This window comes from Rattus norvegicus, chromosome 1 (assembly GCF_021556685.1).
Source record: "Rattus norvegicus strain SHRSP/BbbUtx chromosome 1, alternate assembly SHRSP_T2T, whole genome shotgun sequence".
Lineage (NCBI taxonomy): Eukaryota > Metazoa > Chordata > Mammalia > Rodentia > Muridae > Rattus > Rattus norvegicus.
In genome coordinates, this window is record NC_141534.1 from 240,678,929 (window position 1) to 240,694,513 (window position 15,585).

Sequence of the window (15,585 nt, forward strand, 5' to 3'; positions counted from 1 at the left end):
GGGTGATGGTGGGGAGCTGTACGGCAGCCTACAGGAGCTGATGCTAAGGGAGAGCAGGCCTTGGACCCATGGGTGCTGGGTGAGCAGTAGTGTGAGGCTGCCTCCCATCACTCAGAGGAAGGACCAGCTATGCATTGTTCACCTCAGAAGAGGGGGAACTCAGGGACGATTTCATCTAAAACTAGCACTTATTCAAAGAATCCCCAAGAAATTCAGTATGCTTTCAGAGGAAACCAGAATAACCGGTCGAGAACCATTAAGCTGGCCAGAGGCTGTAGCTGAAGAGACCCCAGAGTTCTATGGCAAACTCCACCTCCCCATCTGGGTGCATGGACGCTGGTGTCCAAGCCCAGCTAGACAATATGAATTGAGGAAAAAAAAAAAAACAACTAAATTAAAAAAAAAAACCAACAAATTGTACACCGAGACAGGGAGGTAGTTCATACAGCCAGTTTCCTTTTCTCAGAGTAGAGCAAACATTTAAGTGCAAAATTCAATGATTTTTTTTTTTTTTAATGAGCACCCTCCTGCCAGGAATTATATGAAAAGCCTGAGGTTTTGATGTACCTGCCTCAGACTCAGCTTAGATTTATCTAGTTTTGTGCATTCAATTCTTCCTGGTGCCTAAAGAAGAACAAAATGTCTAATTTCACGGACACCAGAGAAATGTGGCAGAGAGCGCTTTGGAATACTTAGGGACAGGCTTCACCTTATGAGGAATATTTCCACATCTCTCTCTCTCTCTCTCTCTCTCTCTCTCTCTCTCTCTCTCTCTCTCTCACACACACACACACACACACACACACACACACACACACACAAATTAGGAGTGGAGTACATGCTGTCCCCAGCATCAGCTGTCCCCAGATCTCCCACTGAAGATGCGTTGCCCAGACTGAGGCTGGTTTTGAACTCCTGATCCCCTTACCTCTATCTCCCAATGCTGGGATCACAGGAGTGTGCCACCATTGTATTTGTAAAAGTCAAAAGGTATTATGGGTTGAGGAGTAAACTTCATACCCAGAATACTTGAGGCCCTCAATCAAACCCCAAAATGACAACAAGACAGGCATAGACAACAAGACAGCTTTAATATCAGAACTCAGGAGGCAGAGGCAGGTAGATCTTTGTGAGTATGAGGCCAGCTTGGTCTACATATTGAGTCTCCAGGCCAGCCAGGACTACATAATGAGTAATTGTCTCAATTAATTAATTAACTAGAGAATTCAACATTTTCCCGAAAGAAAAGATGATATTAAGGACTGTAGTGGTTAAAAAGCTGAAGATAGTTTGGGGGCTCAGGCCTATAATCTCAGAAGCAGGGATATTGAGTTGGGAGAATTGCTATGAATTTGAGGCCAGAATAAGCTACAGAATAAGATCTTGGCTTGATTTAAAAACAGAGACAAACAGCAAGAGAGTGTGAGGACTCTGCTTCCCATATCGATGTGGAGCCCTAGGCTGCTACCACACCTCCTCAGGCTTGCTCAACAAGCTCTTTGATTCACTGAGTCATCTCCTTTGTGCATCTGAACTTTGATTTGTCAAAAGCAATTGTCTTAGTTAGGGTTACTATGGCTGTGATGAAACACCATGGCTGAAAACAAATTGGGAAGAAAAGAGTTAGTTTGGTTTACACATCACTGTTCATCACTGGAGGAAATCAGGATAAGACCTCAAAAAAAGGCAGGAATCTGGAGGCCACGGAGGGCGCTGCTTACTGGCTTGCTTACCCATGGCTTGCTCAGCCTGCTTTCGTATAGAACCCAGAACCACTAAGCCCTGAGATGGCTCTGAGATGGCTCCCTACACCCTCTCCCCAACCCCACCCCACCCCCAATCAAATCACTAATTAAGAAAATACCCTACTCTTGCCTTCAGCCCAATCTCATGGAGGCCTTTTTTCTGTTGATGACTGTACCATGGATCAAGTTGACATAAAACTAGCCAGCCCAGCAATTTCCTCGACTTTAGGAGCCAAACACGCTAACAGTAATTTCATCGTATCCTCCACTCTATGTGTCCCTGGACCATAAACTTGTTTCTGGCTGCCTTAAACACTGTATCATAATTCTGAACCAATTTTCTAGAGTGTATTTGGTATGTGCTATGGGGTGAGTTTAAGAATGACAGAGAGAGGGCTGAAGAGATGACTCAGTGGTTAAGAGCACTGACTGCTCTTTCAGAGGTCCTGAGTTCAAATCCCAGCAACCACATGGTGGCTCACAACCATCTGTAATGGGATCTGATGCCCTCTTCTGGTGTATTGAAGACAGCTGCAGTGTATTAATATATAATAAATAAATAAATCATAAAGAAAGAATGACAGAGTTTTGGAAACAAGTTGAAGCAAGTCATGCTGAGCTCAATGGGAAAGGCAAAGGCAATTACATATTTTTAGGATTTTTTCTTATCCAGTCTATAAATGTCTTCTGGGTTGATTTTAAGCAAATAAAACAAACAGAAACAGGATAAAACCCACTACATAGTCTTGGCTGGTTTAGAATTGACTATGTAGAGCCATGCTGGTATCAAATTCACAAAGATCCATCTACATCTGCTGCTAAATACTATGATTATAGATGCATGTCACCATGCCCAGCAGGGATAAACTTCTTGACATTTTGCATTTAGGATCTAAATATCCCAGAGAAACAGAAAGATCAGCAATGACTTTCTTAGTATTAAGCAAGGTTGATGTGTCAAATGTTATGGTTATTATCCCCACTCATAGCTTCTTAACTGAAGCACCACAGTTCACTTTCAGAGCATGGGGTGTAACAGGAAGCTGGACCTGAAACATTTATAATTTTGCATGGTTTGGAACATTCCCCCTTTGAACTCAGACACCATGTTATCTCTAAGGAGGCTCAAGGAACAGCGGGGGTGGGGGTGGGGATGAGGCTGTCATATGATGGAAAACCAAGGTCCTATTCAACAGTCCCCTATTTTTCTTCCAGCAAATGATTACCAAATGTAAATGAGGCCACTTTGCATGTCTGGCCATACCCCTCCAAAGAGTCTAAATGCCTAGTCAACACATAATGATACATGGTAATAAATGATAAAATAGAATACACTGATGGGGCTGGAGAGATGGCTCAGTGGTTAAGAGCACTGAGTGCTTAACATGGTGCCTGCTCTTCTAGAGTACCTGGGTTCAATTCCCAGCAACCACATGGCAGCTCACAACTGTCTGTAACTCCATTTCCAAGGGATCTGACACTCTCACGCCAATGCATGTAAGATAAAATTAATTTAAAAAAATAGAATACACTAAGAGCATGCTGTACTTCTGGATGTGTGTTGTATGGCTGCCAACCAAAGGGAATGGTGCCTCTTACCTGTTTGGCTGGAATGAGACTCGGTCATACCCCGTGAGCTCACACAGATCCTTCTCAAGCTCTTGGAAAAGCTGCTGGTATCCCTGGGCCTGGTCCAGTGGCACAAAGGGGTGGATGTTGGCAAATTCTCTCCAGGTGATGGGCTGAAGAGCAAGAAGAGGAAAATAAGCATGGGTACAGTGTAAGGGAAACAATGATTTTAATGCTGAGGATGGCAATATACCAACACCAAGAATGCTACCAAGGGGCCAGGCCCTCTCAAGGCATTCAGAATACACACTTGGTTTCTCTGCACAACCCAAGGATATAAGAACAGTTACTGTCTACACTGTACAAGTGTGGCACAAAAGCCACGAAGCAAACTGTCACAGAAACACTATTCTACCTATCCAGGAGCAAAAAGGTCCCAAAATAGACTGCCGTCCCTGAAGCAGTTAGTTTAGGCAAACTCTTACATGTGTATATATGCACACATATTATTATTATTATTACATGTGTATGTATGCACACACATTATTATTATATGTGTATGTATGCACACATATTATTATTATATGTGTATGTATGCACACTTATCATTACATGTATATGTATGCATACATATTACTCTTTTCACTGAGCAGAACAAGCCATGAACAGAAATGTAAATAGGAGAGACCCTCCCTAACTCATATCGTCAGGAGAATCCCAAGAAATAAAGGGAATGAATTAACTCTATTGTAATGACCTAGGTCTATCACAGCACCAAGTCATTCCTGTTGACATAAAGAATGAATTCAAACCTTAAATAAATCTCACCCTCTGACACTGTGAATGGATTTCCAGAAAGAGGTATATTTTCATTTGTCTGTTTGGTTTTTGAGATGTGAACTCAAGGTCCTGCCTTGATTTTCAATGCTGGGACTACAGGCATGTGCCTGCCAATTTTTCTTTGTTGTTGGAAGAAGCAAACCAGAGCCCATGAATGCCAGGCAGGTATTTTACCACTGAGGCAACCTCCAGTACATGCTTAATGTTCTTAAATCTACCTGAGACTAACTGCAAACTAATAAAAATTAAGAGGTTTTTAAAAGTCCAGATTAAAAAAAAAAAAACTTAATTAAAGAATAATTTCTAAGAGTTGGTAAGATGACTCAGTGATGAAGTCGCTCTTCACGAAGCCTTATGACCTGGCTTTGACCCCCGAGACCCATACATAGGAGAGAGTCACTGTACTGTGCCGTAGTAAAAATAATCACTTGACACAGCTGGGCATGGTGGACATGCTTGTAGACCCAGCTGCTTGGGACACTGAGCGAGGAAGACTGCTTGTATCATTGGCCTTAAAAATATCCTGAGATAAAACTTTGTCAATAAGAGTAATACATTTTGTCCATTAATTGGGTTGTTTTGGTTTGGTTTTAGAGGCAGAGTTTGTCTGTATAGCCTTGGCTGTCTGAAATCCACTTTTTAGACCAAGTTAGCCCTAAACTTAGAGATCCACCTGCCTCTGCCTCCAGGGTGTGCTGGGATTAAAGGCATTTGCCACCATACCTAGCATGTGTATATATTCAATCATTATACATATGAATATAATTGAATAAATTAATATATACATATATTCATATTTATTTGTGTGTATGAGAAAGAGCGAGAACACCACCACACCCAGCTTTATCTATAAATTTAACTGATCAAGTTTCAAGAAACATCAGGGTCTCTGCCACGATTGCAGAATGACAAAGTAAAGGATCATTAGGGCCCAGAGTCACAGTCTAGGTAGGCTTTTGTCATCTACTTCTGCATTGCTGGAAATCTGCCCATAAACGCCCACGTCGCAGACACGAGCTACTTACCGTGAGTTCAGATGAGCTATTGAGCTTCATGGTGCAGGATCCCTTGAAGAAGCACATCCAGCCCATTAGTGACTTTCTGTGCCCCACCTGTGACCCCTCCCCACCTCCCCGCAAGGTCCTACTCCTCCCCTCTTGTACTGTATTAGGTATGACCCACAGAGAATCGGGATCAGGCTAAAAGTGAGAAGAGAGGCCACAAACGGCTACCAGTGGAATCATGCTGTGAACGAGGGAGATGTCCTTGTTCTCCAGTTTCTTCATATATCGAACAAGATTGGTTTCTGAGTGGTAGCTGTGAACGAAAATCACAAGGGCGGTGCCACTAAATTAAATGAGAGTCATGCCAGTCCTCACACAAAAGAAGGAGTCTCAGCCCTGGAGACTCATTAACTCATGTGGTGGGGGGAGTCTAAGGGATCTCACTCAGAGCACCCCTAGCAATTCGAGGCCACTGAGAAGAGGACACAGGTTTCCGAGATGAACTATGTCTGTAAATTCTCCTTCCTTGCACAACACCAGCAGTGCAGGCGACCAGAAGACAAGGTATGCCTGGCTCACATCGGGGAAGCGCTCTTTCCAGCATGACAAGATTAGTGAGCCTGGCTGAGTGGCCATAACCCAGGACCTATCATGGTCAGCATCAGAAACAACATCCGCCCCAGGGCTCCCTGGTTCACAGAACACAAAACACAGAATTGGCTGAAGTCACACAAACCTGTTGAACACCTGATGAGTGAGGAACGGGCTGGTTCTCTTGAATGAAGACCCTAGAAGACCCCTCCATTCCTCTCCCATGCCTTCAGCAACCAATTCCTGAGAGAAAGAGAGAGAGAGAGGGAGAGAGAGGAGGGGGGAGGGAGAGAGAGAGAGAGAGATAGAGGGGGGGGGGGGGGAGCATTGAGGCTGAAGGACAGGAACAAGGCTGGAAGCCTCCAGGTTAGATCACACACCCAACAAAATGGACATTCATGTAAAGACCAAAGTTATTGAACACTCTGATGAAAATATAGGGACCTGTTATTTAGCGTGGTTTTTGTTCTTTGTTATTATCTGAGACAGGGCCTCATGATGTGTCCTGGCTGGCCTGCAACTTGCAGTGTAGATAGGATTTCCTCAGACAGAGGTCCACCTGCGTCTGCTTCCTAAGTGCTGCGATTAAAGGCGTGCATTAACAATGGTGTATGAGCAGCACAAGAGAAAAAATGATGACCTGTGTCAGGGGCGTGGAGGCCTCTGTGCTCACAGACACGCACTAGAGCAGCAGTTCTAGGGCCTTCCTAACGCTGCCACCCTTCAGTACAGCATCTCATGTTGTGCTGACTGCCAACCAGGAAAGTATTTGGTTGTTACCTCATGGTAACTGTAATTGTGCTACTGTTCTGAATCATAGCGTAAATACTGGAATGCACAACCACAAAGGGGTCGTAAGCCACAGGTTGAGAACCTCTGCATTAGAGGCGCCAGGAATGTTAAGCCCAAAGGGTTGTTCCTTCAAGGGAAGAAATGCAAAACCCGTTTTCCACTAGGAAGGCTGGAGCAGGCGTACTTTCTAGCCTGGTGACTTTTGTGCTCTGTCTTTAGTATTTTTGTGGTTAGGGGTTTTTCCAGCACCAGATCATAAATTTGTTTTTCTCAATCAATCATAAATAAATCGGTTTTTCTCAGTCAGACCATAGAACTTTATGAAAATTACAGAGAGTTCTGACATAGTCTCATCTGATCTGTATTTAGCTTACTGTGTCCCTCAGACAGAGAGATATATGCTTTGTTTTGAGTGCAGGATTGAGTTAACCAACACTAGAATAGCTTTTACCAAACGGTGCTGTGCTTAAATATGCCTAAAACAGTGGTTCTCAACCTGCAGGTCAGAACCCCCGGGGTCAAAGGACTCTTTCCCAGGGGTTGCCTAATACCATCGGAAAAGGTGCACATTTACATTAAGACTCATAACAGTAGCAAAATCACAGTTATGAAGTAGCAACAAAAATAATTTTATGCTGGGTGGGGTCACCATATCACAAACTGTATTAAAGGGTCGCAGCATTAAGAGGCTTGAGAACCACTGGTCTAAAATAAATCACTCTGGGTCAGACTCCGGATGTTTGAACCAACACTGGCTACTGAGTTGCGTTGAGCCAAACTGTCTCCTTGCTTCCCTGGGTTCATCTCTCTGCTGCCGAGATGCTTACAGAAACCCTTCTAGTCTTGCAACACATTAAAAATCAAAAATATTTGAGGGGCCGACTGAGGATGATGTAAAGTTGGCACAGTGCTTCTGAAACTCGTGTGAGTTTTACCCATAGACCAGCACAGACTGGATGTGTGACATACACCTACAATCCTAGTGCTAGGGAGGTAGAGGCAAGAAGATGAACAATTCCATCTGTACAGGGCTGGAGAGGTGGCTCAGTGGTTAAGAGCGCTGGTTGCTCTCTCAGAGGACCTAAGTTCAGTTCCCAGCACCAATGTTGTGGCCTACGACCTTGTGTAAATGCAGTTCCAAGACATTGGACACCCTCTTCTGACCACGAATATTCATATGTTAAAACACTTACACATGTAAAATAAAAATAAATAAATATAAAAAAGTTGTGAAACCCTTGGCTACACTAGATCTTGACTTAAACAAGCAAGCAAACAAGAAAACCCAAAAACAAATTAAAATAAACAAACAAATAAATAAGAACATTTGAGCTATGTGAGTAACTCAGGAGCAGATCCGTTGCCTGGCCTGAGTTAAATACACCACCAAAAAGACAACAAAAAACAAACAAACAACCGAGATTTGTAAACTACAGGGTGTAGCTCATTAGTCAAGTCCTTACTTGCTGGGTGTGTGTGTGTGTGTGTGTGTGTTTCACTAGCACAACAAAATAAGTAAGCAAAAATAAAAACATCTGTTCTGTTCATCAGTGATATTATCAGGAGAGCCAAGAAGCTGTTCTAATGATGGGGAAAGTGTGTGCAGATCATACAGATTTTATATCTAGAACATCTAATCTAATACATGCCCTGTTCCTCATCCCTCCCTATGTCAACAGCATGGTGTGCTGGTTTGCCTTTGTGAACTTGACCCAAGCTAAAGTCACCTGGGAAGAGGGAATCTTTGCCTAGGAACTTCCTCCATCAGATTGGCCCTTGGCAAATCTGTGGGGCACTTTCTTGATTGAGGACTGATGCAGGAGGATGGCGTATGTTGCTGCCACACTGGGCTCATGGGCCTGGATTTTGTGAGAAACAAGCCGATAAGCAGTGTCCCTCTATGCTTTCCACCTGAGTTCCTGCCCTGCCTTTCCTCAGTGATATACTGTAACCTTCCTGCTTTTGGTTGCTTTTGGTCATAGTGTTTTTATCACAGCAGCAGAAAACAAATGGAAAGACACAGCTACCTCAAGTCATGTCAATGACTCCAGAAACATCCCTCAAATGTATATAGACCAACAATCTTGAGGAAACTCACTTTGGTGTTCTACAGGAAAGGAGTTTACCTGGTCCTATTTACTTAATAAATTTCAACGTTGGGGGACCACTGGGAAGCTTCATGGTAGTTTATAACTAGTCTCTGGAGTTGAATAATGCTCTTAATAAGTCTGGACAACCAAAGACCATCACTCAGTACTCTGAAGAGTTTATTTCAACTCCTACTGTAAAAGCTTTCTTTCACTAATTCAGTAAACAAATATTCACTGAATATTCTCAATATATATAACAAGCATATGCTCTGCTTAGACCCTGCCATGGGTCTAGAGAGCCATCTCTTTCACTTCTGTCCTACAGCATGGTAAGCCTGTGCCTCGTTCATCCCTGATGGTTGGCTATTGTGGGAACCCACTCAGTCACACAGAACAGCTTCAGTGTCTCAGGCATCTGTCTTCCTGGCCTTTATGACTGTTTCCACCAGGGTAGAATATATATCTGAACCTACCCTTCTCCTCTCACACCATCTTGATGTATCACAGCTCACGCTCACGCTCCTATCTTAAGGTAGGTAACTGACCCGAGCCCTGGTAAGAAAGAAGCTGGCCCGCTCTGCCCCTGGTTTCCTCGCAGACCATGCTGGGATTACTTCTCTGGCTCCTTACTGGACGGTATATTTAGTAGAGGCAGGAACCATGCTCAGTTCGTCATCATAACCTCAGGGTATACATTATCTGACACATATTACATCCTTGAGAATTACTCGTTAAATGAATGGGTGTCACATCCAGAATTGACAGAAACCGAGATGCAATGTCACAAATCTTTGCGTTAAAGTCAGGGTGCAGCACCACTAATAATTCACCTAGCCTGGATGTCCCGACCTGGGTAGGGTCTGTTCGCAGTGACTTTTAGTTTTCAGCAGTCACGGGAACAAGGGACAGATAGGCAGTGCCATAAATTGAACAGCAGGATGGCCATTGCCACACTTGAGCGCTTTCTAACTCATATTCAGGCCCACAAAAGGCAGAGCGGAGCCATTCTCGACACCGCACCTAATAATCATGATGAATGGAACATGTCTTTACTTACGGTGGATGACTCACAGCCAAAGATCCACAGTAAATCATCCAGATCTTTCTCAGTGACTGTTTCATCCAAAGAAATGCCAAGCTACAGAAACAAAAACCAAACGGAAGCCATCAGCTCCAAACTCCAGATCACAGGAGGAAAACTGTCCAAGACGCCAAAAGGGAGAACGTTCTGATCCTAGAACACCAGGAACTGTGAGGGGCAAGTTGACCTTTAAGGGAAAGGGACTAGACCAGTCTCAAACCTGACAAGCTTTAATTAAATTTGGCAAGACAACTGTGGACGCTAACAGTCCAGTGACTTCAGGATGCTCCCACAGGCACTAAATGTGGTTAGCGTCTTCATCCCCCAAATCTCCTTTGTTATCTGACTTAGACACTAAAGCATGAACAGTCCCCACATACAAAAACAATCGGGAAACGCTGAGCACAATTTATGCTTCTTCGAAAAGATCACAGTAGAACAGGCTAGAAATTCGAAACTGTTTACAAAAGTAGTAGACTCTGAATCCCAGTGTTTCTTTAAACAAAATGGAAGGCTCTTCATGAGAGGACTCATGGAGACACAAAGAACTGGCACAAACACTAAGCCTCTGACTCACTGTGCCGTCATCGAAGAGTCGAAAGTTGATTTGCCTCTGAGCTGCTCTGCCCAACACCTCCTTCAGTGAGCAGCCACACTGAACCTTCAAAGTGTCAAAGAACAGGTCGTGCTGGAGTTGGTGTCCCGCTCGCTTGAGACCTAGGCAAGACGGGGAACACAACCATCTCAGACAGAGCGCTGCACAATAGCCCCTAGCGTCACAGACATCAAGAGGTGACCACTGCATGTTTACCGGCCAACGATTAATGCTATGCTATAGAAAAATCATGAAATACATAGCAACAAGGGAGGAAAAGAAATTACCAGAAGACCAACCAGAAATCATTACTACCTATGTTTTCATGTACAAATTAGAAATGGGTGCAGTCTCATTGTGTCTCTTTATCTATGGCTCTCTCTCTCTCTCTCTCTCTCTCTCTCTCTCTCTCCCTCTGTGTGTGTGTGTGTGTGTGTGTGTGTGTGTGTGTGTGTATCTGTGTGCGTGATTAAAAAGGACATTATGCCTAGCACCCTATAAATTGAGAGGATGAGGCAGGAGGATTATACCAAATTTCACGTAGGTCTGGAACTTATCATGGCTCTTCTTATGCAGTCTTGTCTGTCCTGGAGCTTACCATGTAGACCAGGCTGGCCTTAACTTATGACCATCTTTCTGCCTCAATTTACCTTAACTATGATTACAGACATGAGCCACTATACAAGGTCTCATCTTTGCTTGCCTACAGATCAATTCCCACATAATTATTTTTTCAATAGCTGAATAGATTAGACGAGACACAGTGTGATTATGTGCTGTTGCGCATTTAATCTACTTCCAATAATAGTCCAAAGCTGGACTATCTATTGTAAATGAGGTTTCAATGGACAACCCTCTCACATTTATCAGGTTATTTCCTTTAGATATGTGCCTAAATAGTAGTGTAGCTAGATGATGTTTAGGCACAATTAAGTAGGGTTTTGTTTTAACAGCTAGAAGTTGTTAGTCAACTGCACTTCTCTGTGTGTACAATGTATGTGCATGTGGAGGTCAGAGGTCAGCACTGAGCACCTTCTTCAATCCCTTTCATATTTCTCTCTTTGTTTGTTTGTCTGTTTATTGATTCAGGGCCAACCCAAATCTGGAACACACCAACTCCGCTAAACTAGCTGGCTAGCAAACCAGGGGTTGTTAGTCAATACCTCCCCACCCCTGGGATTATAGCTAGGCCTGAAATCTGAGCCACACCCCGGCTTTTTAAGTGGAGTCTGAGGATCTATATTCAAGACCCTGTGTTTGTGAGGTCATCTTCCCTGAGTCAATTTAATTTTTTTTTTGATACAATGTTTAGCTGTCATCCATAAAAAGCTACCACGATAGGGTATGGCCATTTGACAATCCTTGCCAAAGTAAAAGGTCAAGGGCCTAGAGCCTCAGTGCTAGACATGCAGAGGGCTCTGGAATTCAGCCCCCAAAACCATACAAACAGCAAAAACCAAAAGTAATAAGACAGTGTGTGTGGTGGCACATGTTTATAATCTCACTGCTCGGCAAGCAAGGGCAGGGGATCAGGAGTTCAAGGATCTCTTCAGCCACACAGTTTGAGATTACCTTTGTCAAGAAAACAACAAAAGTAAATGAGTGAATAAAATAGTTCCTGGATTAATAATGAGGTTAAGATTTTGTGGGTCCACTGGTCATTGTTGGTATACTTATTTATTTCTGAATTGTAGAATGACTTTTGATCATTTTCTCATAAAAATGTCCATCCTCCTTTTGCATTTGGGGTGAGAAAGATCAAGAGCTTCATCTATTACAAATATCAACACTCACTGAATGGGGTGACACATGGCTTTAGTCCCAGTCCAAAGCCTGTTTGTTTTACATGGTGAGTTGTAGGTCAGCCAGGGCTGCAGAGTGGGACCATGTCAGAGAGAGAGAGAGACAGAGAGAGAGACAGAGACAGACAGACAGAGAGAGAGAGAGAGAGAGAGAGAGAGAGGAGAGGAGAAGAAAAGAAAAAGAGAGAAAAGAAAAAGAAAAAATGAGCAGTCTGTTTGTCATGCTATCGTAGATACTGAAAATACTGTCCTGTTTCTTATTTGACCAATAGTTTGTATTCAGTGTTGTGCCCACCCAAAGACTTCACATCCTTAAAACACATGTATCCATCTTATTATGTTGGGAACATAAATCACTCACCTTCAGACAAAATCAAAGTAGCATTATGAACTCTTTTGGCAATGTGCTGAAGCCCATGGGATCCATGGTAAATGGCAAACATGGCGGCCATGTTGGCTAACAGGGCCTGAAACAAGACAGAACAATTACAGACTCAACCATGTGTTAGAAGACAGGTGGGGGTGGAGGAAGGAACTACAGATTTAGGATGCCCAAGCTGAAGAAAAATGAGCCCAAAATGATTTAATTTCCTGCATTCTCTGTAACAACCACTTACATATCCTGAGGGAAGACAGCACTTAAGTCTCTATACCAACCCTCACAAAGGGGGTCTCACTGGTAAAGGGATCGTGTCAGTCATAAGGGAAGGCTAGCAGCACCAGCAAGCAATAGCTACTGTTGGAAGACAGTAGAGCAACAAAGACCTCGATGGGGAAAAAATGAGATCTGAGATTTTATACACAAACATTTCTTTAAGAACCAAAACAACAAGCAATGTTCACTCAAAAACTCAGACATACAATTCTGAGGCTAAAGCACAAGGGACCAAACTGCAGTAACTGACAGATCAGTGAGGCTGGAGAGATGGCTCAGTGGGTAAGGTACTTACCCAGGAGTGTGCTGGGGGCTGTGTTCAGGTCCCCAGAACCCACGTCAGGCCAGAAATGGAAATGCAACATCTGGGGTTGTCCCCTGACTGCCACACAAGCACCATGACATTTGCGTGCCCATACTCAGATACAGTAGAGCAGTGCTTCTCAACCTAACACTGTGACCCTTTAATGCAGCTCCTCATGTGACCTTAACCATAAAATTATCTCATTGTTACTTCATATCTGTAATTTTGCTACCATTATGAACGGTAATGTAACTCTCTGATATATAGGATATCTGATGTGACCCCAAAGGGGTCACGACCCACAGGTTAAGAACCAGTTCACTAAATAAATAAGTAAATAAATAAATGTAATTTTAAAGTATTCACTTTATATGTGAATTATATGTGTGTACCTGTGTGTGTGTATGTGCACCACATGCATGCAAGAACCCATGGAGGTCAGGAAAATAATCGAACCCCAATCCCTTACATCTGAAATTGTAGACAGTTGTGAGACATCACATAGATGCTAAGAACTGAACCCAGGTCCTCTGTAAGATCCATAAGAGATCTTAACACAAAGTCATCTTCCCAGACCCTGTAATTTATTTATTCATTTATTTGTTTTGTTTGAAACAGGATCTCTAGGCGGGCCTAGCTGACCTTGAAGTTACTATGTAGACCAAGCTGCCCATAAAAGTCACAGAGATCTGCCGACCTGTATCTCCTGAGTGCCACCACACCTGGCAGACTCCGTAATTTTTTTTTTAAAGATTTATTTATTTATTATATTTAAGTACAATGCCGCTGACTTCAGACACACCAGAAGAGGGCATCAGACGCCCATTACAGATGGTTGTGAGCCACCATGTGGTTGCTAGGAATTGAACTCAGGACCTCTGGAAGAGCAGTCAGTGCTCTCGACCGCTGAGTCATCTCTCTAGCCCCCGCAATTTTTAAATATTAAATATATTTACATATATACATGTGTGTGTGTTGACCTACAATACATTCCTGTTTGTTTATTTATTTGTGTGTGTGTGTGTGTATGAGAGAGAGAAACAGAGACAGAGACAGAGACAGAGACAGAGACAGAGACAGAGACAGCACACACAGAAGGAAGATGGAACTCTTGGGGGTCAACTGTCTCCTGCTACTTTGAGGGCTGTGTGGATGGAACTTGGTCATGAGGCCTGAGTCTGCAGACCTCTACCCACTGAACCATCTCGTTCATACTTTCTATTATTGTTAACAGGGTCTCGCTGTTTGCCTCAGGCTTGCCTTAAATTCAAATCCTCCTGCCTCGGTCTCCCTACTGCCGAGATTTCAGTCCTGTGGTTCCACACCTGCCTTTCAGGGAGATCTTTAAACCTTTCTTCTCCTTTCCTTTCTAGAAAGCCTTGTGTGTGCAAGTACATCCTGATCAGCCTGGACAGTTATTGTTCTAGATCCAGTCCTCTGGCCTGACCTTGCCTATTCTTCGCCTACACCAGCAGACACCTTTGGGGGGGGGGGTTGTCAAGTAACTTTTTTTTGGGGGGGGGGGTTTGGAGCTGGGGACCGAACCCAGGGCCTTGCGCTTCCTAAGTAAGTGCTCTACCACTGAGCTAAATCCCCAGCCCCTCGTAACTCTTTTACAGGGATTGTGTAAGACTATCACAAAACAAATATCTATATCACAATTCATAGCAGTAGCAAAATTGCAGTTATGAAGTAGCAATGAGAATAACTTATGGTTGGGGGTCACCACGATATAAGAAACTGTATTAAAAGGGTTGCAGTTTTGGGAAGGTTGAGAACCACTAGCCTTCTGCATCTCATATAGCACATATATCATTTTATGTAGTGGAAATAAATCTCCATTACTTTTCTTTGGGAGAACTGGTCTTATGCTTCCCAGTGTGACCTTGAAATCATGATCATCCTGTCTCTACCTCCCAAGTGCTAGAGTCTGGAGGGATGAGAAATCTAGTGAGTGTCTGTGATGGTTTGTATATGCTTGGCCCAGTCAGTGGCACTATTTGGAGGTGTAGCCTTGTTGCAGTAGGCTGTCACCATGGGCATGGGCTTTAACATCCTCACCCTAGCTGCCTAGAAATCAACATTCTGCTAGCAGCCTTCAGATGAAGATGTAGAGCTCTCAGCTCTTCCTGCGCCCTGCCTACCTGGATGCTGCCATGTTCCTCTCTTGATGATATTGGATCAAATCTCTGAACCTGTAAGCCAGCACCAATTAAATGCTGTCCTTATAAGAGCTGCCTTGGTCATGGGGTCTGATGGCAGCAGTCAAACACTAACTAAGACAGTATCCTCGGTTATATAGTGGCTTTGAGGGTCCCCTGGGATGCAATGAGGCCCCGTTTCAAGCAAAAAAGGAGGGGGGGGGGCACAAAACATTGTGATAATTTTGATATCATTTAGGCCACAAGTTCATAGGAAGAGTTTGAAATGTAATCCATTCACAGACTTTCAGAGATTAAAAGAAAGAAGCAGCCATGCTCTACCAATGATGCAAATCTAAGAAGTCCATGGTGGACC

General features: G+C 43.5%; 1 protein-coding gene across 2 annotated transcripts in view; it reads right to left on the reverse strand.

The window, feature by feature from the left end:
* The window catches only part of Gldc (glycine decarboxylase), a 79,004-nt gene that overhangs the window by 27,678 nt on the left and 35,741 nt on the right, over positions 1–15,585 (reverse strand). For both annotated transcript variants that reach the window (XR_015627098.1, NM_001415944.1), the window contains 7 exon segments: positions 12,471–12,576; positions 10,290–10,429; positions 9,689–9,769; positions 5,895–5,992; positions 5,387–5,471; positions 5,180–5,221; positions 3,345–3,487 (listed from right to left, as the gene is read on the reverse strand). Coding sequence is in view for 1 of the 2 variants with exons in the window: in NM_001415944.1 (NP_001402873.1) it covers positions 3,345–3,487; positions 5,180–5,221; positions 5,387–5,471; positions 5,895–5,992; positions 9,689–9,769; positions 10,290–10,429; positions 12,471–12,576 (695 nt within the window). In the remaining variant the exon portion in view is untranslated.